Genomic DNA, 26008 nt, shown 5'->3' with positions numbered 1-26008 from the left:
TATTTTTTAATGTATAGAAGTTTTCTTGGTTAGATCTATGACTTTTCTCTATGGTTTCTGGTTTTTGTGTCATACTTAGAAAAGCCTTTCTTATTCCAAGATTATGAAAAAAATTAACTCATATTTTTGTCTCTTTAAATCTTATTTTTATATTTAAATCTCAAATCCATTTCAGAGGTTTTTGCTGTGAGTAGTGATGGTAATCTAGGTTAGTCAATTTTAATGTTATAAAATTAAAATTTGGGAGGTTGAAATGCTTAAGTTAAAGAAGGCAGTAAGTGTGGAGAGAATTAAATGGTATGAAATTTTATACAGGTTACAGAGTTCATCTGTGTCATGAAGCAGTTAATAAAGGATGTATTATAAATGTATTTAAAAAAATACATTTAAAATGTATTTAAAAAGGATGTATTTTATAAATGTATTTATAAAATAAACTTATAAATAATAATAAACGTTTTATTTTAGAAATTTTTGAGAATTTTAGAGAGCCCTAAAGTATTTAGCTTTTAGAAATCAGAATTTATAAAACACACAACTTCCATTTTAAATTTACAATTTGTAGAAAATACTATAGATGTTAAATGAGTAATATTTGCAATATTATTTTATTAGTGTTAAAGAATTGTAGTAGTTTTCTTTTGGTGGCTGCAAATGCACCTATAAAATATTTTAAAGATGTTCTTAGATATTTTCATTTTATCTTGGGCGTTCTGGGAAAACATATGTTCAGTGACAGAGATCCTTTATTTTCACTCTAGCCTGTCATTCACAAACATACTTGGGCTTGTTTGCCTTTGTAATTGCAAACACATTTCCTGTGATATCCACATCACAGAATTGTGTGACAGTGAGTATCATCAAGCAGTGGGGGTTTTTTTTAGTGTTCTTAAAAAAGATTTCTGACATAGATTAAGTCATTTGGAAAACCATTGTCACTGAAAATGAAAGAAGAGACAACACAACAAGGGAAGATCAATTTTCAGAGCAGCCATCAGTTTTCAGAGAACAGATGGTAGAAATTGTGTTTTTTGTGAAATAAAATAGAATATTTCCTTTGAACTTCACCTCCACCTGTATTGAATGTTCCCACCTATTGCCTAAAAAGGGATGTTGTTGCTTCTTTCTTACATGTAATGCCAATTAGGCATTTTTTTCCTTTGTGAAATCTGCTAGTTAAAAAGAATTTAAATAATGAAATCCACAGTCATTGACATAATAAATGAGAGAATTGATATTTCTAAACATTTCATATGAATATAGCATTCAGATACACACAGTGTCACAAAATATAATAAATAATTATACAAAGGAGTACCGTGTAAACCACACACAAGCAAGGATTAGATCACTGCCAGTATCCCAGAAGCCTGCTGTCTGACCCTTCCCAAACATGCTTCCTTCCATGTTCCCTAGAAGTAACTATTACCCTGATTTTTCTGATAATTTTCCTCCTTTGTTTTTAAAGTTTATTTTGCCATCAATACCTGCATCCCTAAAAACAAAAACATTTTTACTTTAATAGATTTTGAACTTCATATAAATGGAACTGGACTTTACATATTCTTTTGTGTCTTGTTTTTTTTGCTCAATAGTATGTTGGTGACATTCATCCTTGTTATGCTATATAGCTATAGTAGGTTCATTTGCATTGCTTTCTGTTAAATGATCTGCCATAATTTCTTGCCATTTTGTTGATGAATCTATTCTAACTTTTGGCTTTTACAAACAATAATCCTATGAATAATCTTGTACATGTATCCTGACACACGCGTGCAAGTTTTTCTAGGGTTCTCAAAGTGTGGTCCATGAACCCTGCAGTCCCCAAGACTCTTTCATGAGGTCAGTGAGCCAACATTATTTTTGTAATAACATTTAAATGTTACTTTTTTTTTTACTGAGTTGATATTTGCGTTGATGGTGCAAACGCAGTGCTGAATAAAACTATATTTTAGTCCAAATTAAGACAGTAGCATCAAATTGTATTGGTAGTCATTATACCCTTCAGTATCACATGGTCACAGGGAAAAAATTACCAATTTTACTTAAGAATGTCCTTGTTGATGCAAGCAGTAAAATTATTAATTTTATTCAATCTTGCACCTCTTTTCTTTTTGATACCTGTGTGATGAAATGAAACTATCCTTAAAGAACTTCTGCTGCTTATCAAAGTATGATGACTGCCCAGAGGAAAAACACTTGTGTGATTCTTTGAGTTGTCAACTGCAATAGCTGCTGTTTTTTGTGGAATACCATTTGAAAGAATGGTATTATTTGAAAGAATGACTGATTGGCAGACAGTGGTCATTCAGACTTGGATATCTGGCAGACATTCTCTGAAAAGTGCACAAAATGAGCCCATCACTTCAAGCAAAACAGCTGATAATATTTGTTGCTAATGACAAAATCAGAATTTTGGAAAACTTGTATCAGTCACTGTGAGTCTGAGAACTTTCCAATACTAAGACTTTTGTGATGAGATTGTGGTGATATTAACTAATGTGAAGTTTTGATACTGTATAATAAAATTTTCAATATTTGGAAATATGCATAATTAATTGAACTGATATTTTCCAAATGAGTAATGCATGATGTTATTAAAATCATGCATGGGTGGAAGACCCATTCCAAGTTCAAGATAGACCAATAGAACTTAGCGTGACAGAGTATGAAAGGTTTCACATTCCACAATGCGAGGAACTTTAAACACCTGGCATTTGTGAGTGTCAGTTTACTTAAGAAGAATATTTGCAGTTATCCAGAAAAGGTACTAAAATGCTCCTTCCCTTTACAGCTGCATATTTACTTAATGAAGCGTTTAAGGAAGAACTAATTGCAATGTTACACAGATTCTTTGAGATAACAGAGAAGGAGGGAATACTTGTCAGCTCATTTTATGTGGCAGACCCTCACAGTACAATCAAAAAGGACATTACAAGAAAAAAATTAAATCACAGTAAAAATAAAAGTTTAATAACAAAATGTCTTATCAATACATTGAGGAAATACTTTTAGTTAACAAATGATGCTGGTACAACCTTTCATTTACCTGGAAGAAAATAAAATTGAGTCCTCATTCTCCAAAAACAAAAACAAACAAAACCAAATTCTGGATGTACGAAAAACTTAACCTAAAAATGCCCAAACAAAAAGTTTAAAAAGAACAAAAATCTTGAAAAAAAAAAGTAATTGGCTATGGACAGCTAATCTTCGACAAAGGAGCAGAGGGCCTACAATGGAGAAAAGAAAGTCTCTTCAACAAATGGTGCTGGGAAAACTGGACAGCCACATGCAAAAGATTGAAAATTGACCAGTCTTTTTCACCACACACCAAAATAAACTCAAAATGGATCAAAGACCTAAAGATTAGGCCTGAGACAATAAGTCTTTTGGAAGAGAATATAGGCAGTACACTCTTTGACATCAGTTTCAAAAGAATCTTTTCGGACACTGTAACTCCTCAGTTGAGGGAAACAATAGAAAGAATAAACAAATGGGACTTCATCAGACTAAAGAGCTTCTTCAAGGCAAGGGAAAACAGGATTGAAACAAAAAAACAGCTCACTAATTGGGAAAAAATATTTACAAGCCACTTATCCGACAAAGGGTTAATCTCCATAATATACAAAGAACTCACACTGCTTAACAACAAAAAAACAAACAACCCGATCAAAAAATGGGCAGAGGACATGAACAGACATTTCTCAAAAGAAGATATGAATATGGCCAATAGACACATGAAAAGATGTTCATCATCGCTAATCATCAGGGAAATGCAAATCAAAACTACACTAAGATATCACCTTACCCCCGTTAGATTGGCAAAAACATCCAAAACCAAGAGTGACAAATGTTGGAGAGGTTGTGGAGAAAAAGGAACCCTCATACACTGTTGGTGGGAATGCAAACTGGTACAGCCACTATGGAAAACAGTATGGAGATTTCTCAAAAAGTTAAAAATAGAAATACCCTATGACCCAGCCATCCCATTACTGGGTATCTATCCTAAGAACCTGATATCAGAAATCTCAAGAGTCCGTTGCAGCCCTATGTTCATCGCAGCATTGTTTACAATAGCCAAGACGTGGAACCAGCCTACATGCCCAGAAACTGATGATTGGATAAAGAAGATGTGGTATATATACACAATGGAATACTACTCAGCCATAAAAAAAGACAAAATTGGCCCATTCACAACAACGTGGATGGACCTCGAGGGTATTATGTTAAGCGAAATAAGCCAGTCAGAGAAAGACGAACTCTATGTGACTCCACTCATAGTTGGAAATTAGTATAGTGATAAGGAGATCTGATTGGTGGTTACCAGGGAAAAGGGGGGTTGGGGGGAGGGCACAGAGGGGGAAGTGGTGTACCCACAACATGACTAACAAAAATGTACAACTGAAATCTCACAAGGTTGTAATCTATCATAACATTAATTAAAAAAAAAAAAAGTAATTGAGGAATCAGAAGATCTTTCTAACCCCAAGACCTTTCCAACCTCAGAACATGTAAAAGAAATGATAGAAATCTTCAACTCAAGTGAAATGAAAGACTATGAATGGTAAAAAGTACAACAAACAAGATCAATAGAAAAATAATAGATTTGGGGAAAATATTTGGGACAGTGTTAATGTGTACAGCACACCAGGGGGTCTTACTGGCTGAGAGACAGAAACATGGATCAAAATTGTGAAAGGGCACTTGACAGAAGAATAACTTCATATGGCCTCAAATGTGAAAAGGGGCTAAGATACTGTAGTTTTCAGGGAAATTCAAGTTAGAGTAGTAATGAGATGTCTGCTGTTTTGGTGGAAATGTGAATTTACCTTTAATAGAGGGCAAAATCTATTAAGATATGTCCATCATTGACGCATCTGCTGTCTTCTGAGAATCCATCCCATAGAAACTAAAGCTCTGGTGTGTAAGATGCATGTATGAGTACTTTTTTTGCAGTGTTGTGTGTAGTGGAAAAATGCTGAAAATAAAGTGAATATGCATTTAGGGAAAAGGTTGAACAAATTTTGTTTTCATCTTAGTTGGTACCAATTTGAAAGAATGAATAAAAACTATAGCAGGTAGTTTTAGAGGAATTTCCATGAGGTATTGTTCAGAGAGAAAAGCAAGATACAGAAAAAATATGTATTTTTTTGTGCATGAAACATTCATAGATAAAATGCATTGCTAGGGGTCTAGCAGTTTAAAGCAGAGAATTTATTTACATCTCATATAACAGTCCAGGTGTGTAGGGAGTGCTCTGCTCTGTGATGTCATCGGGGACCCAGGCTAGTGGGGAAGTTCTACAGAACATTCTCAGCGTATGGCTTCAGCCTCTGGGTCTGAGGTGCTGGTTGCTCACCAGTACCTAATCTTTTAAGTGCCATTCTTCAGAAACAAAGAGAGTGTGGAGAAAAAGCCACTTTATTTTTAAAGATGTCCAATCAAAGTTGCCTGCATTGTTTCTGTCCCATCATCCCCCTTGACCGTAACTAGTCACCTGGTCACGTGCAACCTTGTATGATGTAGCCAAGCCCAAATTTGGTGGTGGTTGTGGGGCCCCAAAGAGAAGTGGAAAATAGATATCTAGGGACACTAGCCATTTATGCCACAAAATCCCACACTGGTGTTTGCATTTTTGCTCGTGTGTATTTGTGTGCTTCTGTGAGCATGGCACAAGATATGAAAATACACTAGGTTGTTAATATGGAATACCCGGTGCAAGTGTTGGATGTAGGAAGAAATGGGGAGGAGAGGGAGAGATTCAAATAAAAAAGGAAACAAACACTCAGCAGTGCAGAGAAGCTAACCAAAATAAGCAAAACTCAGCATGTAATATGATTGTGATCATGTACATTTTCATATAAATTATGCTCGTATATGATATATAACACAAATTTAAAATGAGAAAAAAATACGAGCATGCACTATGTATGTTTAAATATCACTTCTTCCTTTAATGTGGTGAATTCTGAGGAAATTGGAAATTATTGTTTAGCAGAATCCATGCATCCCTAAGCCCCAGGGATAAGATAACAAGATAGATGGATTCCTTGTTTTTTGTGTTGTGTTTATAAATAAGCACAATGAATAACAATTGGCATGATGAAATATTACAAATTAACATTTTGAGAATAGAATACACTGGAGATATTAATCAGGAAGAATCTTAATTGCTAACATATGATAGTTTCCTCAGACTAGTAACTAACAGAATTCTCTAAAAAGATGACTGTAACAATTGGGTATCTGAGTAAGCAGAGTGATGATTATTTTATAAATCACTTCTTCTGCAGTTTGCTGTGATGGTTGTTGAGATGTAGAAGGAAAAATGTGACTAAGCAAATACATCATTCAGTTGTGTTGCTTTGGAAATCTCTGGGCAGTACAGATGGTTGACATCAGTAATATTTTCAGCCTTTTGTGCCTTATGGTTTAATTGCTACATTGGTAGAGTAAATAAAGGCAAACAAAGAATATTGCAGTAATATTACAATGGCTACCTTTTATACTTTATTAAAAGCTTGTGGTTTGTAGAGTTATTCCCTACATCAAAATAAATCTTGCTTTTTTATACATTTTGTTCCTTTTGACGTGACTGAGGTCATTAATCAACATTAAAACTTTGAAATAACATTAAAAGGAGTTCCTTGGTATTTTAGAATGTGTAGATGAAACCTGAACTTTGATACCTTTTTTTCTTACAAACTCATTAATGATTGTTAAGCTGTTTTGTTTTGGTATTCTGCTAATTTCAGTATCAAATGTTAAGCACAATTTGCACATGCAAATCTGAATAGTAAAAAGTAGCATTTTGAATAAGAAATCTGCTTTTCTGTAGGAATGAGTGTTGAATACCTGAGTGAATAGATTGGTAAGCATTCCTTTAAAAAAAAAAACCCTTTAATTCAAAGTTCGTAAATATTCAGTCGAGTAAAATGACATTGTTAATTGTCCTAAAATTTAACTAGTTACACTGTAAGTAGGATATTTTTAACCCCAAGGAAATACTTTTATACTAAGTAAGTGAGCACATTCATCAGCGTTATTCATTTGGAAGGAATGTCTAACCTCAGAGCTATTCTTTGAAGTAAATACTTCAGAGAAAATGGGGCCCAACGGACTTTGTAAATAAAATTTCTTAAGCTCTTTCTAAGTAGACATTTCAGATTTTCTCTTAAAAATAGCTTGTGGGAATGCCCTCTAGAAAGTGAAGCTATCCAATTTCAGTCCCTTGCTTCAGCAGTAGGTTATCTGTAGAATGGCTTGTGTATGCTCCTTTTATTCCTGTGGGGTTGTCGTGGTCTCTTGATGGCTGTCTACTTCTTTTTCTAGAAGTGGGTGGTTTAGCCCTGGGGTGGTTCAAGTAATTGTCTCAGCGGATCTTCTGGTCATATTGCCTAGGGACTTGGTCAAATGAGGTAAGGTTTTCCTCTTTCCATTCATCCCTACTGATTCTCACCGTAAAATATTTTTGATAGGGGCAAATGGCCTAGAGGACTGTTTCGTTCCAAACCAAACCTCTTTAGCATTAGAGGATTGATAGGTGAGAACAAGTCGAATGATTGGCTGACTTTAGAAATGGAATAAGAGAGTGCTCACTTTTTCATGCACTGCTTTAAGGACTTCTCTGTGCATAGTCCTTACTTACTCCCTCTGCCTTAGCCTGGCATTGAAGCTTCTAGAATTTAGGCTCAGTTATTCATTTAACTAAATTTTAAAAGTTAATTTTAATATCTATGTACACATGTACATGTATATGTACGTCTGCATAATGTAAAGAGAATACAAATGTGACTACGAAATTATTTTGTTCAGCAAACATGAGAAAGTCCCCTAAGACTTAGTTCCAGGAAAGAAAGTATAGTACAAACCAACCATAGGGCAGTATTGAATTTGAAGTGTTGTGAGGTGTATTGAGGAAGGAAAAATTGCTTTTGCTGGGGAAGTCGAGGAAGACTTCATGGATGAAGTGACATTTTAGCCAGATGTTGAGTCGTGTGGGATTTTAATAGGCAGACATGGAAGCAGGAAGCCAGAGCGTGCTTAGCTGCAGCTCTTAGGCCAGTTGACTAGTGTAGAGGGAAAAGAAAAGGAAGAGAGTGTGGTAAAGTCAGAAATGTATGTCGCTGCCAAGGCAAGGCCCAGGGACCTTGTGAAGTTTTGACCAGAGAATGACATTTTCACACCTGTGCTTTAGGAAAGTAAATGGGCAGTAGAGTCTCGGATGGAGTAGTAGGGGGAAGATTGGAGTGAGGGATCGCTAGTGAAGAGGCTGTTTGACCTTTGAGGTGAGGGTGGATGAGGAACTCTGCTAGAGTGGTAACAGTGGGGCTGAAACAAGGCACTGCACTTGGTGACTCATTGGGTGTTGAGGGTGGGGGAAAGGAGTCGTCAAAGATAAGGGACTTATTTGTACGTAGTAGGTACTTTTTTTTTTTTTTTTACTGATTATTGAATTTAATGTACTGGGGGAACATTCAACTAGAGCTGTGGAGGAAGTGGGTGGAACCTAGGAAAGACATAAGGCCTGAAGATGGAGAATGGTGATTCGTCTATGTGGAAGATTTGAGTTAAACCCAGCTAAAATCTCCAAAGGCAAATGTTTACACATAGTGAAGATGACTGTGGGACTACATCTGGGAGAATGTTACCTTTAGAGCCTGGAAGACGAACTGGACAATGCAGAGGAGCTAGAGAAACATTCCTTAGAGTGGGAGGAGAACCAGAGTAGCATGCTGTCGCAGAAGCCAAGGAAAGCAAGACAATGATCATAGTGCAAATTGCTGAAGACAAGAGGATGTGGTGATCAAAGGATGAAAAATGAAAGTGATGTCACATGTGACCTTTGAGATTGCAGTTTTAATAAAGGGTGAAAGGCAAATTATGAAGGGAAGGGAAGAAGTGAAAGGAGAAAGTAGGAATACTTATTGAAAAGTTCGTTAGTTAAAAAGAAGAAGGAAAAAAGAAACAAGAATGATGCTTTGTGGTGAACGCTCAAATATTTAAACAGCTGCCAGTAACTTGTAAATTGGGATTTAAAAAAATCTATTAAATAAATAGCACTGAGGTAAAATGTGACTTCAAACAATTCCTAATGGATCTCAAGAAAGTAGGAACCCTTAATTAATTAAAAAAATTAAAAGAGGTCTTTAGAGAGCAAAACTTGAAACACAATATGTTTTAGAACAATGTAATGATTTATGGGTGTGTGCCTGTCCCTTCTCCACTCCTCACCTCTGCCAGGTTTTCTGTCCCAGGCCAGCATTCCTTCTTAGAACCGTAAGATTATTTATTTAGAGAGCATCTTCTTTTCCTCATTTGAGTTCTGTTTATGTATTGGGCTGGTTAAAATAGGTGAACACTCATATTTTAAAAGCTACTCAGCAGTATTTAGCTTTCATTTGTTTGCTGGACCCAGACTCCTGAGTGTGAGTCCAGGCTTATACCTCCCTGGCTCTGTGACCTGAGCAGGTGCCTCTTTTTGCTTAGTTTCCTTATCTGTAAAATGGGGATAGTAAAAGTACCCACTACCGAAGGTTATTGTGATGATTACATGAAATAATGCATGTGAATTGCCAGGAATAGTGCTTTGCATGTAGTGTGTAATTAATCAGATATTTGTTGGTTTTCTTCCGCAATTTCTTCTTCCTGCTCCTTGCTGCTACTGCTACTTCAACAATATCTGTTGCTGTTGCTATTACTACTACCACTGTTACTACTACTACTTGCTACTTACCTCGACTACCACCACCACCACTACTACTTACTACTATTGCCACTCCTACTTACTACTTACTGCTACTACTACTACTACTACCACTTACTACTACTTATTCCTGCTGCTGCTTACTACTACGCTAGTGCCACTATGACTTTCTTGTATCATTTAACGAGGCTGGTTTATATTTTGGTTAGTCCTTATTGTAATAGCATCTATTAATTGTTTAAGGATTTTTGCCTTTGAGTGGCTAATGCCGTTTTTTCCATCTTTCTGTCTGTTCCTCCATCTCACTCTGTGTTGTTTCTGTTACTCTGTGTCACCCGATTTCCTCTTACCCTTTCAAAACTTGTCTTTTATCCCAGTAAAATTCCTACTAACTAATTTTATAGATAATTTAATTTTTGGTGTTGATGGCTGATAATGGTTTAATATGTTAACTTTTCTCTAATTTTTACGTTGATCCCAGTGACTGTATCATTTTAAAGTTCAAGTTAAGAGTATAAAGATGTATGTAATTTATTGCCTGTGATGTCTTCAGCCACTTCATGTGACTATCTGTATTAAATATACTCTTTCTATCCCCAAGTAGTGTAGATATTGTAGTTAGCTTTTTTCTTCCATAGAAAAGTTATCTTAAATATGTTATGTCATGTATGTTGATTTTTAATGTTCTATATTCATTATTGGTTAGAGATATTGACCAAAATTAGAAAAGCAGGGGAAAAAAGAAGCAAGATTGGAAGAATTGGGAGATAGGGAAAGAGACTGAGGTTATGAAATTGTTTAGAAAAGGATAACTACAATATAAATGAAATAATACATTATTTACTCTTTTTTGTGTCTGGCTACTTTTGCTCAACGTAGTGTATTTGAGATTTTTCTGTGTTGTGTGCATCAGCAGTTTGTCTTTTTTAAAAAATATTTTTTGATATTGTGGGGTAATGTTTAATTGTATGAATATGCCATAATTTTTTTATTCATTGAACTGTTAGTCAACATTTGGTATTAGTGTACAGGTTTTTTTGTTGACTTATGTTTTCAGTTCTCTTGCTGACTGCTAAACTGATTTCCAAGTAGTTTTATCATTTGTCATCAATGTATGAGACTTCATGTTGCACCATCTCCTCACCAACTCTTGATATTGTCAGTTAAAAAAATTATTTTAGTCTTATAGTGGTGTGAAGTTGTGTCTCACTGTTGATTTAAGAATATTAATAGACTTCGTTTTTTAAGAGCCATTTTAGGTTTTACAGAAAAATTGAGCAGCAGTACAAGGACTTCCCATATACACCCCCCCCCGCCCCCCCGTTTTCCCTATTATCAACATATTGCATTAGTGTGGTACATTTGTTATAATTGATGAGCCAATATTGACACGTTATTTTTAACCCAAGTCTCTAGTTTACATTAATGTCCACTCTTTGTGTTGTCCAGTTCTATGGGTTTTGACAAGTGTATAATGTCACGTATCCACTGTTATAGTATCATACAGGATAGTTTCACTGCCCTAAAAATCTCCTGTGCTCCACCTAGTCATTCCTCCCTCCCTCCCCTGAACCTCTAGTAACCACTGATCTTTTTACTATCTCTATATTTTGCATTTTCCAGAATGTCAGAAGGACTTCTTTCAATTAGCAATATGCATTTAAGGTTCCTCTATGTCGTTTTGTGGCCTGATCTCATGGTTGTTTAAATTTGCATTTCCTGATGACTAATGATAGTATCTTTTCATATGCTTATGGCCTATTTATGTATCTTTTTTATGCTAAGTATTCATTCAGTGCTATTACATTTTAAAAGAAGTAAGGTTGCCATTTTATTATTAAGTTGTAAGAGTTCTTTTTTTTGTTCTGGACACAAATTATATTTTTTATATTCTGGATATAAATTATATTTTATTTTCTGGATACAAATGGAAACTTTGGTATTAGGTACATACATAATTAGGATGTGTTCCTGATGAATTTCTCTATCCTTGTAAAGTATCCGCCTTTATCTTTTATAGTACTCCTTTTCTTGGTTTGTGTGGCATATCCTTTTGTATTCTTTAATTTTCAACCTATTTGTGCCTTTATATTTAAAATGGATCATTGGTGGACAGCATATAGTGGGGTCATTTTTTAAAAAATCCAGTCTAACAGACTTTATCTTATTAATTGGAGTGTTTAGTCCATTTAAATTAAATGTAATTATTGATATGGCCATTTGGCTTTAAATGTACTTTCTTGGTGTTTGTTTCCACTGGTACTCTTTTTTTTCCCCATTCCTCTGTTGCTCCTTTCCTGCCTTATTTTCAGTTATTTATTTTAAAAATTATTTCATTTTAATTTTTCTATTGAATTCTTAGTTATATTTCCTTTTATATATATATTTTTATTTGTTCTAGGGCTAAAAATAGGCACCCTTACCCTATCAAAGTCTATTTACTGTCAATATTCTACCACTTCTCACTGGACCTTTCTTACTTTCTACTTTACTCATCACAAAGCTGCTAGCTTTAAAACAGTGTCATTCAAGGTAACACCACCCCCATCCTTTGTGTTCTAGTTGACATAGTTCTACAGACACTTCACCTTTCAAAAGGTGTTGTTATTTTTGCTTTAAATAGTCAGTTGTCTTTTGAGGAAATTATGAGAAGGGAAAAATGGTCTTTTATATTTATCTACTTATTTACTATTTCTGATATTCTTTCCTTCGTACCTGAGTTTGCATCTGGTATAATTTCCTTTCAACCTCAAGAACATTTTTTTTTAGATTGGCACCTGAGCTAACATTTGTTGCCAATTTTCTTTTTTCTTCTTCTTCTCCCCCAAATCCCCAGTACATAGTTGTATATTCTAGTTGCAAGTCCTTCTGGTTGTGCTATGTGGGACGCTGCTTCAGCATGGCCTGATGAGCGGTGCTAGGGCCACGTCCAGGATCTGAATCAGCCAAACCCCAGGCTGCCAAAGTGGAGTGCGTGAACTTAACCACTGGGCCACAGGCCCTGAAGAACGTCTTTTATTATTTCTTGTTCTATTGATGAAACATTCTATCATCTTTTTTTTCTTTCAGCACTTCTAAGATATCATTCCTTTGTCCTTTGGCCTCCATTGTTGGAGGAGCAAGCAGTCATTATTATTGTTCCCCTGTGTATAATGTCTCTTTTCTTCTGACTGCTTTTAAGTTTTCTCTTTATCTTTGATTTTCAGCTGTTTGACTATAATGTGCCAAGATGTTGTTTTATTTGTATTTCTCCTGCTTAGAGTTCACTGAACATCTTGGATCTCTAAGTTAATGTTTTTTATTTTTTATCAAACTTGGGAAACTTTTGGCCATTATTTCTTTAAATATTTTTCCTCCTATTCTCACGCCCCTGTTTAGGTACTCCAATTATATTAGACTCTTAGATTTTTTCTCCTAGGTTCCTAAAGCATTGTTTATTTTTTATCAGTTCTCTAGTCCTTTTTCTCTCAGGTTGTTGGATTAGATAATTTCTATTGATCTGTCATCAAATTTACAGATGCTTTCTTCTGCCATCTCAAATCTGCTATTAAGCTTAGCTAGTGAATTTTTTTCCTTTCAGTTATTATAATTTTCCATTCTGGAATTTACATTTGTTTACTTTTTATAATTTCCATTTCTCTGCAGAGACTCCTTATCTGTTCTCTCATTAAAATAAATTTTCCTTAATTTTTTGAATAAATATATTTTCATTTAGTTCTTTGAAGAATTTATATTAACTGCTTTAAAGTCTTGGGACTTGATTCCAAGATGGCGCCATGAGTAGTCCTCTTTGTCTCTCGCCCTTCGAGTCTACAATTATTTGGACACTTATCGCTTGACAAAGGATATCCAGACAGCATCTCAGGACGTCTGAGACACCCACGCGACTATACATCGGAAGGTGGACGGACTTTCCTCCGGGAGGATGTGGAAATAGGTGAAAACTCTCCGACCCCGACGGGCAGCCTAGTACCCGCAAGCGGCTTTCTTCCAACGGACGCCCCCAGAGGATCCACACACATCTAGGGCAGGAGCGAGAACACAACAGAGGAGCGACGGTGGAAACAGGTGACCAGAACCCTACTTAAACCCCCTGCAATTACTCCTAAACGCAGAGGGAAACTTTGGAGTTGCACACCTGAGCCCGTGGGGAGAGTCTCTCCCCGCCATTGGCGGGGAGACCCAGCCTGGTGCTCGGGGCGCCCGGAGGGTCCCAGAGAGACGCCCGCCCCGGGGGACTAGGGATTGCCGGAGATCTCGGAGAGGACCGGGGCGGGGGAACTTTCAAAGGCGGGTCCGGCGACCCGGTGGGGAAGCGCCGGAGCTCCGCCAGGCAGCAGACAAAACTCTCTGTCTGCCGGTAGCAGAGGGGCCACGCTGAGCACTCAGGGCTCCCGGCAGAGGCCCGGAGAGAAGCCCAGAGGGCGGGGCGACCCCCAGCTGCCGTTGCCCGCCCCGTGGGACTAGGGATTGCCGGAGATCTCGGAGAGGACCGGGGCGGGGGAACTTTCAAAGGCGGGTCCGGTGACCCGGAGGGGAAGCGCCGGAGCTCCCCCAGGCAGCAGACAAAACTCTCTGTCTGCCATTAGCAGAGGGGCCACGCCCAGCATTCAGGGCTCCCGGCAGAGGCTCGGACAGAAGCCCAGAGGGCGGGGCGTCCCCCAGCTGCTGTTGCCCGCCCCGTGGGACTAGGGATTGCCGGAGATCTCGGAGAGGACCGGGGCGGGGGAACTTTCAAAGGCGGGTCCGGTGACCCGGAGGGGAAGCGCCGGAGCTCCGCCAGGCAGCAGACAAAACTCTCTGTCTGCCATTAGCAGAGGGGCCACGCCCAGCATTCAGGGCTCCCGGCAGAGGCTCGGACAGAAGCCCAGAGGGCGGGGCGTCCCCCAGCTGCTGTTGCCCGCCCTGTGGGACTAGGGATTGCCGGAGATCTCGGAGAGGACCGGGGCGGGGGAACTTTCAAAGGCGGGTCCGGCGACCCGGAGGGGAAGCGCCGGAGCTCCGCCAGGCAGCAGACAAAACTCTCTGTCTGCCGGTAGCAGAGGGGCCACGCTGAGCATTCAGAGCTCCCGGCAGAGGCCCGGAGAGAAGCCCAGAGGACGGGGCGACCCCCAGCTGCCGTTGCCCACCCGGTGAGGCTAGGGATTGCCGGAGATCTCGGAGAGGACTGGGGCTGGAGAGAGTTCCAGAGACCCAGCTTAGTAGCCTAGGGGGAAACCCTACAGGCTCACAGAAGCCTTAGGGAAAGCCTCTGCACAGCACCAGTAGAAGGCACCCAGCCGCCAGCCACAAGGCTGGAAGACCCCAGGGCAAAAGCAGCATAGCTAGGTGTACTAACCACAGACTGTAGAAGATGCCAATAGCTCTCCTGCGACCCATAGAGGACAAGTGAGATTTGGTGGGTGCCGACAGCAACGGAGCGACAAATATAAGTGATCCCACCCCTGGCCGCTGGAAAAGCCCATAACACCGTTGCAGACCCCAAGGAGAGAGCGCATCTAGGTGGGCAACAACAGTAGGCCCCTGCAGCCTGAAGCCCCCCGTGACGGCCCCCACGGCAGAGGAGGGAATCCAAAGGGCCACTGTGGCTACGAAGAGGGGCCCAGGCCCAGTTAGCAACTACGGACAGGGTTCCTGGTTGGTGAAGTATAAACAGCTGCTCCCCCCACCGCAGCAGCTGAAACAAGTGAAAGGAGCAACTAAACTCTATCTCCATGCGGAGGCACAAATCAACATCATCAAGCAATATGAAAAAATACATTAAATCTCCAGAACAGAAAGAAAGTAACAAATACACAGAAAACAATCCCAAAGAAAATGAGATATATAACCTAAATGATGATGACTTCAAAACAGCCATCATTAAAATACTCACTGAGTTAAGAGAGAATTCTGACCGACAACTCAACGAGTTCAGGAGCTATGTCACAAAAGAGTTTGATACGATAAAGAAGAACCAAACAGAAATATTGGAAATGAAGAACACAATAGAGGAGATTAAGAAAAATCTAGATGCTCTGAACAGTAGGGCCGATAATATGGAGGAAAGAATTAGCAATTTGGAAGATGGCAATATAGAATTGTTGCAGGCAGAGGAGGAGAGAGAAGCAAGACTTAAAAGAAATGAAGAAACTCTCCGAGAATTATCAGACACAATTAGGAGATGCAACGTAAGGATTATAGGTATACCAGAGGGAGAAGAGAAGGAGAAAGGGGCAGAAAACCTATTCAAAGAAATAATGGCTGAGAACTTCCCAAATCTGGTGAGGGAGATGGATCTTCAGGTGACAGAAGCCAATAGATCTCCAAACTTTATCAATGCAAGAAGACCAACTCCACGGCATATAGTAGTGAAGCTAGCAAAAGTCAACGACAAGGAGAAAATATTAAGGACAGCCAGGCAAAAGAAACTAACCTACAAAGGAACCCCCATCAGGCTATCAGCAGATTTCTCAGCAGAAACTTTACAGGCTAGAAGAGAGTGGAATGATATATTCAAAAATCTGAAGGACAAAAACCTACAGCCGAGAATTCTCTACCCAGCGAAAATATCCTTCAAATACGATGGAGAAATAAAAACTTTCCCAGATAAACAAAAATTAAGGGAGTTCATTGTCACAAAACCTCCTCTTCAGGAAATCCTCAGGAAAACCCTCATTCCTGAAAAATCCAAAAAAGGAAAGGGGCTACAAAACCAAGAGCAGAGGAGATAAGTAGAAGGACAACAACAGAGAGTAGCAGCTCTACATCAGAACAGATTAAACCATGGGACGAGAAACAAAGGAAACTGAAGAAAACCGGAAAACAAGACACAAAATGGTAGTGGTAGGCCCCCACGTCTCAGTAATCACTCTAAATGTAAATGGATTGAACTCCCCAATCAAAAGACACAGAGTGGCAGGATGGATCAAAGAACAAGATCCAACAATATGCTGCCTCCAGGAAACACACCTCAGCCCCAAAGACAAACACAGACTCAGAGTGAAGGGATGGAGAACAATACTCCAAGCTAATAATGAACAAAAGAAAGCAGGTGTCGCTATACTAATATCAGACAAGGTAGATTTCAAAGCAAAACAGATAAAGAAAGACAAAGAGGGACAGTATATAATGATAAAAGGGACTCTCCACCAAGAAGACATAACACTTATAAATATATACGCACCCAACACAGGAGCACCAAAATTTGTAAAGCAACTCTTAATAGAACTAAAAGAAGACATCAACAACAATACAATAATAGTAGGGGACCTCAACACACCATTAACACCAATGGACAGAACATCCAGACAGAAAATCAACAAGGAAATAATAGAATTAAATGAAAAATTAGACCAGATGGACTTAATAGATATATATAGAACACTTCATCCAAAAACAGCAGGTTACACATTCTTCTCAAGTGCACATGGAACATTCTCAAGGATTGACCATATTTTGGGAACCAAAGCAAACATCAATAAATACAAGAGAGTTGAAATAATATCAAGCATCTTTTCTGATCATAACGCTATTAAACTAGAAATCAACTACAAGAAAAAAGCAGAGAAAGGTGCAAAAATGTGGAGACTAAACAACACGCTTCTCAACAAACAATGGATCATTGAAGAAATTAAAGAAGAAATCAAATATTATCTGGAGACAAATGAAAATGAGAACACGACATACCAAATCATTTGGGATGCAGCAAAAGCAGTCCTAAGAGGGAAATTCATCGCAATACAGGCTCACCTCACTAAACAAGAAAAAGCTCACATAAGCAACCTCAAACGACACCTAACAGAACTAGAAAAAGAAGAACAAACAAGGCCCAGAGTCAGTAGAAGGAGGGAAATAATAAAAATAAGAGCAGAAATAAACGATATTGAAACAAAATAGACAATAGAAAGGATTAATGAAACAAAGAGTTGGTTCTTCGAAAGAATTAACAAAATTGACAAACCCCTAGCCAGACTCACCAAGAAAAGAAGAGAGAAATCGCAAATTAATAAAATCAGGAATGACAGAGGAGAAATCACAACAGATACCAATGAAATACAAGAGATCATAAGAGAATACTATGAAAAACTATATGCCAACAAATTGAACAACCTGGAAGAAATGGACAAATTCCTAGACTCCTACAATCTCCCCAAACTGAATCAGGAAGAAATGGAGAATCTGAATAGACCAATCACAAGTAAGGAAATAGAAACGGTAATCAAAAACCTCCCCAAAAATAAGAGTCCAGGACCAGACGGCTTCTCTGGAGAATTCTACCAAACATTCAAAGAAGACTTAATACCTATTCTCCTCAAACTGTTCCAGAAAATTGAGAAAGATGGAGAACTCCCTAACACATTCTATGAAGCCAACATCACTCTGATCCCCAAACCTGACAAGGACAACACAAAGAAGGAGAACTACAGGCCGATATCACTGATGAACATAGATGCAAAAATCCTCAACAAAATTTTGGCTAACCGATTACAGCAATACATCAAAAAGATTATACACCATGATCAAGTGGGATTTATACCAGGGACACAGGGATGGTTCAACATCCGCAAGTCAATCAACGTGATACACTACATCAACAAAATGAAAACCAAAAACCACATGATCATCTCAATAGATGCAGAGAAAGCATTCGACAAGATCCAACACCCATTTATGATAAAAACCCTCAGTAAAATGGGTATAGAAGGAAAGTACCTCAACATAATAAAGGCCATATATGATAGACCCACAGCCAACATCATACTCAATGGACAAAAGCTGAAAGCCATCCCTCTGAGGACAGGAACAAGACAAGGGTGCCCACTTTCACCACTCCTATTCAACATAGTTCTGGAGGTGCTGGCCAGAGCAATTCGGCAGGAAAAAGAAATAAAAGGAATCCAAATAGGTAACGAAGAAGTAAAACTCTCGTTGTTTGCAGACGACATGATCTTATACATAGAAAACCCCAAAGAATCCACAGAAAAACTATTAGAAATAATCAACAACTACAGCAAAGTAGCAGGGTATAAAATTAACGTGCATAAATCAGTAGCATTTCTATAGACTAACAATAAACTAACAGAAAAAGAACTCAAGAACTCTATCCCATTCACAATCGCAATGAAAAGAATAAAATACCTTGGGATAAACTTAACCAAGGAAGTGAAGGATCTATACAATGAAAACTACAAGACTTTCTTGAAAGAAATAGGCGATGACATAAAGAGATGGAAAAACATTCCTTGCACATGGATTGGAAGAATAAACATAGTTAAAATGTCCATACTACCTAAAGCAATATACAGGTTCAATGCTATCCCAATCAGAATCCCAAGAACATTCTTCACAGAAATTGAACAAACAATCCTAAAATTCATATGGGGCAACAAAAGACCGCGAATTGCTAAAGCAATCCTGAGCAAGAAAAACAAAGCCGGCGGAATCACAATCCCCGATTTCAAAACATACTACAAAGCTACAGTGATCAAAACAGCATGGTACTGGTACAAAAACAGGTCCACAGATCAATGGAACAGAATTGAAAGCCCAGAGATAAAACCACACATCTATGGACAGCTAATCTTCGACAAAGGAGCAGAGGGCCTACAATGGAGAAAAGAAAGTCTCTTCAACAAATGGTGCTGGGAAAACTGGACAGCCACATGCAAAAGATTGAAAATTGACCATTCTTTTTCACCACACACCAAAATAAACTCAAAATGGATCAAAGACCTAAAGATTAGGCCTGAGACAATAAGTCTTTTGGAAGAGAATATAGGCAGTACACTCTTTGACATCAGTTTCAAAAGAATCTTTTCGGACACTGTAACTCCTCAGTTGAGGGAAACAATAGAAAGAATAAACAAATGGGACTTCATCAGACTAAAGAGCTTCTTCAAGGCAAGGGAAAACAGGATTGAAACAAAAAAACAGCTCACTAATTGGGAAAAAATATTTACAAGCCACTTATCCGACAAAGGGTTAATCTCCATAATATACAAAGAACTCACACTGCTTAACAACAAAAAAACAAACAACCCGATCAAAAAATGGGCAGAGGACATGAACAGACATTTCTCAAAAGAAGATATGAATATGGCCAATAGACACATGAAAAGATGTTCATCATCGCTAATCATCAGGGAAATGCAAATCAAAACTACACTAAGATATCACCTTACCCCCGTTAGATTGGCAAAAACATCCAAAACCAAGAACGACAAATGTTGGAGAGGTTGTGGAGAAAGAGGAACCCTCATACACTGTTGGTGGGAATGCAAACTGGTACAGCCACTATGGAAAACAGTATGGAGATTTCTCAAAAAGTTAAAAATAGAAATACCCTATGACCCAGCCATCCCATTACTGGGTATCTATCCTAAGAACCTGATATCAGATATCTCAAGAGTCCGTTGCAGCCCTATGTTCATCGCGGCATTATTTACAATAGCCAAGACGTGGAACCAGCCTACATGCCCAGAAACTGATGATTGGATAAAGAAGATGTGGTATATATACACAATGGAATACTACTCAGCCATAAAAAAAGACGAAATTGGCCCATTCACAACAATGTGGATGGACCTCGAGGGCATTATGTTAAGCGAAATAAGTCAGTCAGAGAAAGACGAACTCTATGTGACTCCACTCATAGGTGGAAATTAGCATATTGATAAGGAGATCTGATCGGTGGTTACCAGGGAAAAGGGGGGGTGGGGGGAGGGTACGGAGGGGGAAGTGGTGTACCCACAACATGACTAACAAAAATGTACAACTGAAATCTCACAAGGTTGTAATCTATCATAACATTAATAAAAAAACAAAAAAAAACAAAAAAAAACTGCTTTAAAGTCTTGTGGGCTAAATAGGTTCATTCTGGGTCTTATTAACCCCTTTTACTTATTTATTCTTGCCTATTCCTTTTGAATGTTTATTAATTTCTGTATAAAGGACATTGTGGATGATTCATTGTAGAGACTTCTGGATTCTGTTATCTTCCTCCATAGAATAGTGATTTCTTTTGTTCTTGTAGGCTGTTCAATTATTGGTCAATTACTTTTAATCTGTGTAGACTTGGTTTTATATTCTATTAAGGCAAATGTGTGCAAAGCCAAAGAGATTTCCTTGACTCCTCCAACATAGTGGGATCCAATTTGCAAACTCTGTATCTTCTGAGGATCTTTTAAAGGCTGCTTTTAGGCCTTGTTTGGAAGGTTTAGGGTAGGCCTAACATGTGGCTTTTATGGTGATTCAGCTGGATGCCCAGATGTCCCCAAGTTGTTAGAAAGGTGTCTCCACTCTGGTTGGGCCAGGCCTTTAGTGTCTCCCAGCACTGTTTAGTCTGTAGTATCTGTATATCTTTTACTTTGTCGCAGTCATGCTTTGTTATTCACCCAAAGCACTACCCGGTGCACACACCCACCGCACCAAGTGCACATACATTTCAGCCCATAGTCAGGGCCTGGCAGGGGACCCTGCTGGGCACTTCCCACTTCTCAAATGCCCTGTGCTTAAGATTCCAGCTTCTTCAGCTGCCCTAAATCTGATCTCTGCCTTCCTAGTTCAGTAGGGCTGTGGGGTTCTACTTGGACTCCAGTGGTTGTGCTCATGCAGAGAGCCAGAACGATTGTGGGGTTCAGCTTCTGAGGATGACAGCATCACACTGCCTGTTTTCTAGTACCTGAGAATAGTTACCTAATATATTTTTTCCCATTTTATAGTCGTTAACAGTGGGAGGCGAGTTCAGTACTAGTCACTCCATTATAGCATGGAGTAGGTCTCCATGCTTCTTAAGTTTGAAATTGATGATGTATATTCTGAGCCCAATTCAAGAAAACTTAAATCTTGTTTGGAGTCAGAATTATTTGGAAGTCAAACAAATTAGAAGTGTTACATTCAGTCTTTCAATTTCAGCCTTTTGTGTTAAACTAAATTGTTAGGCTGTTTACTGTCTTTTGTATATACATATGGGTATGTTTATATAGATATACACATATGTATACATATCTATATTTATATTTGTATCTATTTCTTGTATGGCATATTGTTTTTATGTACTAGGCTAATAATATTGTTTCTTTATTCTAATCCTGATGATTTATCATGAATCATGCCCTAGAGTGCAGGGCAGAAATATAGAGCTATTCTGTGGTGTCAAGGTAAGAGTTTCCAGAGAAAAGATACTCCTGTTTTTTTTTTAAGGATAGCAGTAGAGAAACTTTCTTTTTAATGATACCCTATAAGAACTTGCTATTCACTATCTTAGCCAAGTTGTCAAACCTTACATTGGCAATATTGGGACAAACAACCTCCTCCTAATAAGGTGGAATGAAAAAGGACAAAACGTTACTTTAGTGTCATTCTTGCGAAGATCTAGTAAGTCTAATCATGAGGAAACATCTGACAAATCCAAATTTAGGGACAGTCAGTAACTGGCGATACTCTTCAAAAATGTCAGCATCAAGAAACACAAAGAAAGGCTGTTCCAGATTAAAGGAGATGTAGTTGCTATAACAGTGCATGATCCTGAACTGGAGCCTGGATTGCGGAAAAAAATAGCTATAAATGGCATTATTGTGATAACTGGTAATACATGACTATGGACTGTGCATTAGATATTATAATTGTGTAATTTTACATTTCCTGAGTTTGATAACTGCTGTGGTTATGAAAGACAGTGTCTTTGTTTTAAGGAAATATATACTGAAGTTTTTAGGGATAAAGAGGCATGATGTCTCTAACTTTCTCACAAATGGCTCAGAAAACAGTTTCTATGTATATCTGTATGTAGATATAGATATAAAATGGTAAAGCACATGAGGCAAAACAAACAATTGGTGAATCTGGGTAAAGGGTATATGGGAGCTCTTTGTACTATTATTGTGGCTTTTCTTTAAGTTTAGTGTTATACTGAAGTAAAAAAGGTGCACCATAAAAATAAAATTTAGATAAATCTCTTTGGTTGCAAGAGATCCATCAAGATCCTGTGGAAAGAAACACAGAAATCCTTTCGAAGTCAGGTAAGCCTAGTGTCATGGAGACTCTCAGAGCCTGAGCTGATTACTTCATGTGTCAGATGCCGTGTGGTTTCTAGTCTTTGCTATGTTTGCGTATTTGCTTTGCACTCTTCTCTGCAGTGGATTCACCTGCCTTCTCTTGGTTGCTGCCCCTCTAGAACTTGGGTTTGCTCCTCAAAGTAGCTAACTTGCTGTCTTAGTTCAGATTCTTGAGAAAGAGCGTCTGAATGGTTATTCTCTAGCTAATGGATTGCTTAAGTATGTGTTAGGTGTTTATTCCTAAACTGGCCAACTGAGATTGAGCTGGAGCAGGTGGGAGGTGGTGGGTTGGATTATGACAGCAGTCACATGGTATTCAGGGCTGACTCTCAGAAGCTGAGGGTATGACAAGTTCTCTCAAAGATGTTTTGGAAAGATATGGCAATGAACTGTCTTCTATATCTACCCAGTTTGCTTATATTGCCTTTTGAGTTTGATTCCTTTTTAATAGAGCCCCAAAATGTGTCTATTAAGGACTTTCACATGGACTTAGATCAGCAACCTTTCTTCTAAAATGAGGAAGAAGTATCATGTGATTTAGAGACAGAGAACGGAAACGTTGAGAATTTTTTTCCTTTTGTATAATAAATGGATGACTGCTTCCCTCCCCATCACTCATAATGTTTAAAAGGCATGAATCTGTTATGTTAACTTTTGTTTATAAATTTTTTAAATTTAAATTTGATATGTTGATTTGATCATGCATGTTTATTTATTTATTTTGTGAGGAAGATTGGCCCTGAGCTAACATCTGTTGCCAATCTTCCTCTTTTTGCTTGAGGAAGATTGTCCTTGAGCTAACATCTGTGCCAGTCTTCCTCTATTTTGTGTGTGGGACACCACCACAGCGTGGCTTAATGAATGGCGCATAGGTCCAGCCTGGGCTCCAAACCTGTGAACCCTGGGCTAACTGGAGCGCGTGAACTTAACCAGTAAGAAATTGGGCCAGCCCCTATGCATGTTTATTTTAATTCAAATTTATTATTTTTTTGAAGCAGTAATTGAAAAACAAAGTATATTTCAAAAATTTTCAAGAAAAAGTTTTGACAGTACATTTCTAATATTTTAAAAGAAAATTTTCCTGAATATTGTAGACTGATATTTTTTGTATACCTGCTTTCTGCCAAGCATTGTACTGAATGTGGTTACTTAAATTATATCGTTGAATACAGATTTCACAACTCATTGAGGTAAGGGTAATTAATCTTAATTAGCAGCAGAAGAAATAGAATCTCAAAATGATAACTTGCCTGAAGTTTCAACAGTTAAAACATAGTGAGATTAGAATTAAAGTTAGAAATGAGCTGTCAGACTCCAATGTCCATGTTCTTTCAGATAGTAAGGAATCAGGTGGTCACATACTTTCACATATGAGATAATCAATTTTATGTTGTTCTTTTTGAAAACTGTCACTACTGTTCTTTTAATTCTAAGATGTACTCATTTTATTATCAACGAGTATTGGTTACATTTTTGCTGGCTTTGCTCAGGACACTGATGCAATAGGTGTTGGTTTGAGGAGGATAAGAGTTACTAATGATGGTCAAAGGAGATAAAGTCGCTACCTGGAGGTTGTCGGGGTCTATGATTCCAGGAGGGAGAAGTGGAAAATCTATTGAGAGATGTGCATTTATCAGTAATATGTTATACTTATGGACATTCATTCTAAATTGTTGTATTTAGGTATGTAGGAAAATAAGAATATTTTTAAATGAGCATGTAGATATGAGAAGAGCAAAAAGTGAAAATGTTGAATAGAGACTTAAGTAAATAATAAACAAAAGCTTATGTACTGAGTGGATTTAGTGAAATATCACTTTAAAATAACTTTTTTAGGGCGTGGGGTGAGGTGGAGATAACTGATAAATCTGTGTTTAGTAGACTCACTTTTGCTATCAAGTGAAATTTATTTGAAAGACTTTTATTTAGCTTGGAAGTGGTCAACGAATGTAACCAACATATTAGTATATGTAATGTGATTGCTAGACCAGTGCTATAAGGTGAAAGTGGAAAATGATACTCTCTTTCAGCTAAGGAGTTATTTTAATTTAATTGTGTAGGGCTAAGTAAATTTAATAACAGCTTTAAAATCTTTTCCTTGAAGTTGGACATGAAAACAAAAATGATGGAAGCTAAATATCATGAGGAGAAGCTTAAACTGCAACAGAAGCATGATGCTGATGTTCAGAAGGTAGCGTATATCCCGTTTATTCTTCTATTATTATTGAATATTTGGAATATTCTTGTCATCACCCATCCATCCATCCACTCACCCATCCATTCGCTTATTTATGTACTCATGATGGTCTGTGTTATAAATGGAATTTGCTAAATTAATATCCCAGCAAAAGTTGATCTTTAAGCTTCATTTGCTAAACAGAGGTGTTTATGTAAATCCTTATAGTTTACATTACCTTTTCGTTCTTCTTCATCTATTGTTTGAAGGCTGGCCTTCTTAAAGTCCTTTATCTGCATTCTGTCATTACCTTTCATAAAAGCTGAAATAAGACATCAACTATAAATAGCAGAGTTTGTTTTGGTCTAATATTCTTTCAGTTTTCTGGCAATTAAAATTTCCTTTTTAATTTAAAAAGATGCTCTTGGATTTAGTTCTGTTTGGTATAGTGTGCATGCATTGTAATGCTAGCACTGACATTGTAGACTTCTATTTTCAGTAATTGGGATTTATCCCTTCTAATGTTTCGGTTTGTGTTTTTAAATAAAATTTATTTTTCTTTTAAATAGGCAAAGCAAAAATCATCAATTTATGGTTATCCTACGTGGAATTTGAATTGATACTATATTTTAGTATTGATTTAAAAAATTTAGTGATATATATTACGTAAAGGTTGATCCCAATAGAAACTTGACATTTCCTGTTTCAAAACTAAGCCTATGATTCTGCCTCACAAAACTGAATGACAGATGGTGGCAGGGAGTGGAGGCCACAGCATCACATATCCAAGCTTTCTTAAAAGTGGAACCTGTATTAATGTTAGTCAGGTGCATATTTGACTCATCTTCTTTCAAGGCAACAAGATGGAAACTATTGATTGAAAATTAGAAAGAGAAAAACTGCTTAATCCTTTTCCTTCTCCTTTCCTCTTTCCCATTCACATTTCAAGGGCAAATATTTCTGCTCTTACTAGCATTTTACCTTAGCTTAAATTGGTTAGATAAAAACTGTTCTCTATCATAAATATGTCAGAGATTCAGTAATATAATTTCAATATAATATAATATATATCCAAATGAAATAGAATCT

The 26008-nt window shown here is 37.7% G+C and overlaps 1 protein-coding gene across 17 annotated transcripts in view; it reads left to right on the top strand.

The window, feature by feature from the left end:
* The window catches only part of CEP112 (centrosomal protein 112), a 452281-nt gene that overhangs the window by 55889 nt on the left and 370384 nt on the right, over positions 1-26008 (top strand). For all 17 annotated transcript variants that reach the window (XM_070227014.1, XM_070227013.1, XM_070227007.1 and 14 more), the window contains one exon: positions 24848-24934. In XM_070227014.1, the coding sequence (XP_070083115.1) occupies positions 24848-24934 (87 nt within the window). The remainder of the gene's footprint in view (positions 1-24847; positions 24935-26008) is intronic.

Source organism: Equus caballus, chromosome 11 (genome assembly GCF_041296265.1).
Source record: "Equus caballus isolate H_3958 breed thoroughbred chromosome 11, TB-T2T, whole genome shotgun sequence".
Classification (NCBI taxonomy): Eukaryota; Metazoa; Chordata; class Mammalia; order Perissodactyla; family Equidae; genus Equus; species Equus caballus.
This window is presented reverse-complemented; position numbering and strand designations above follow the sequence as displayed.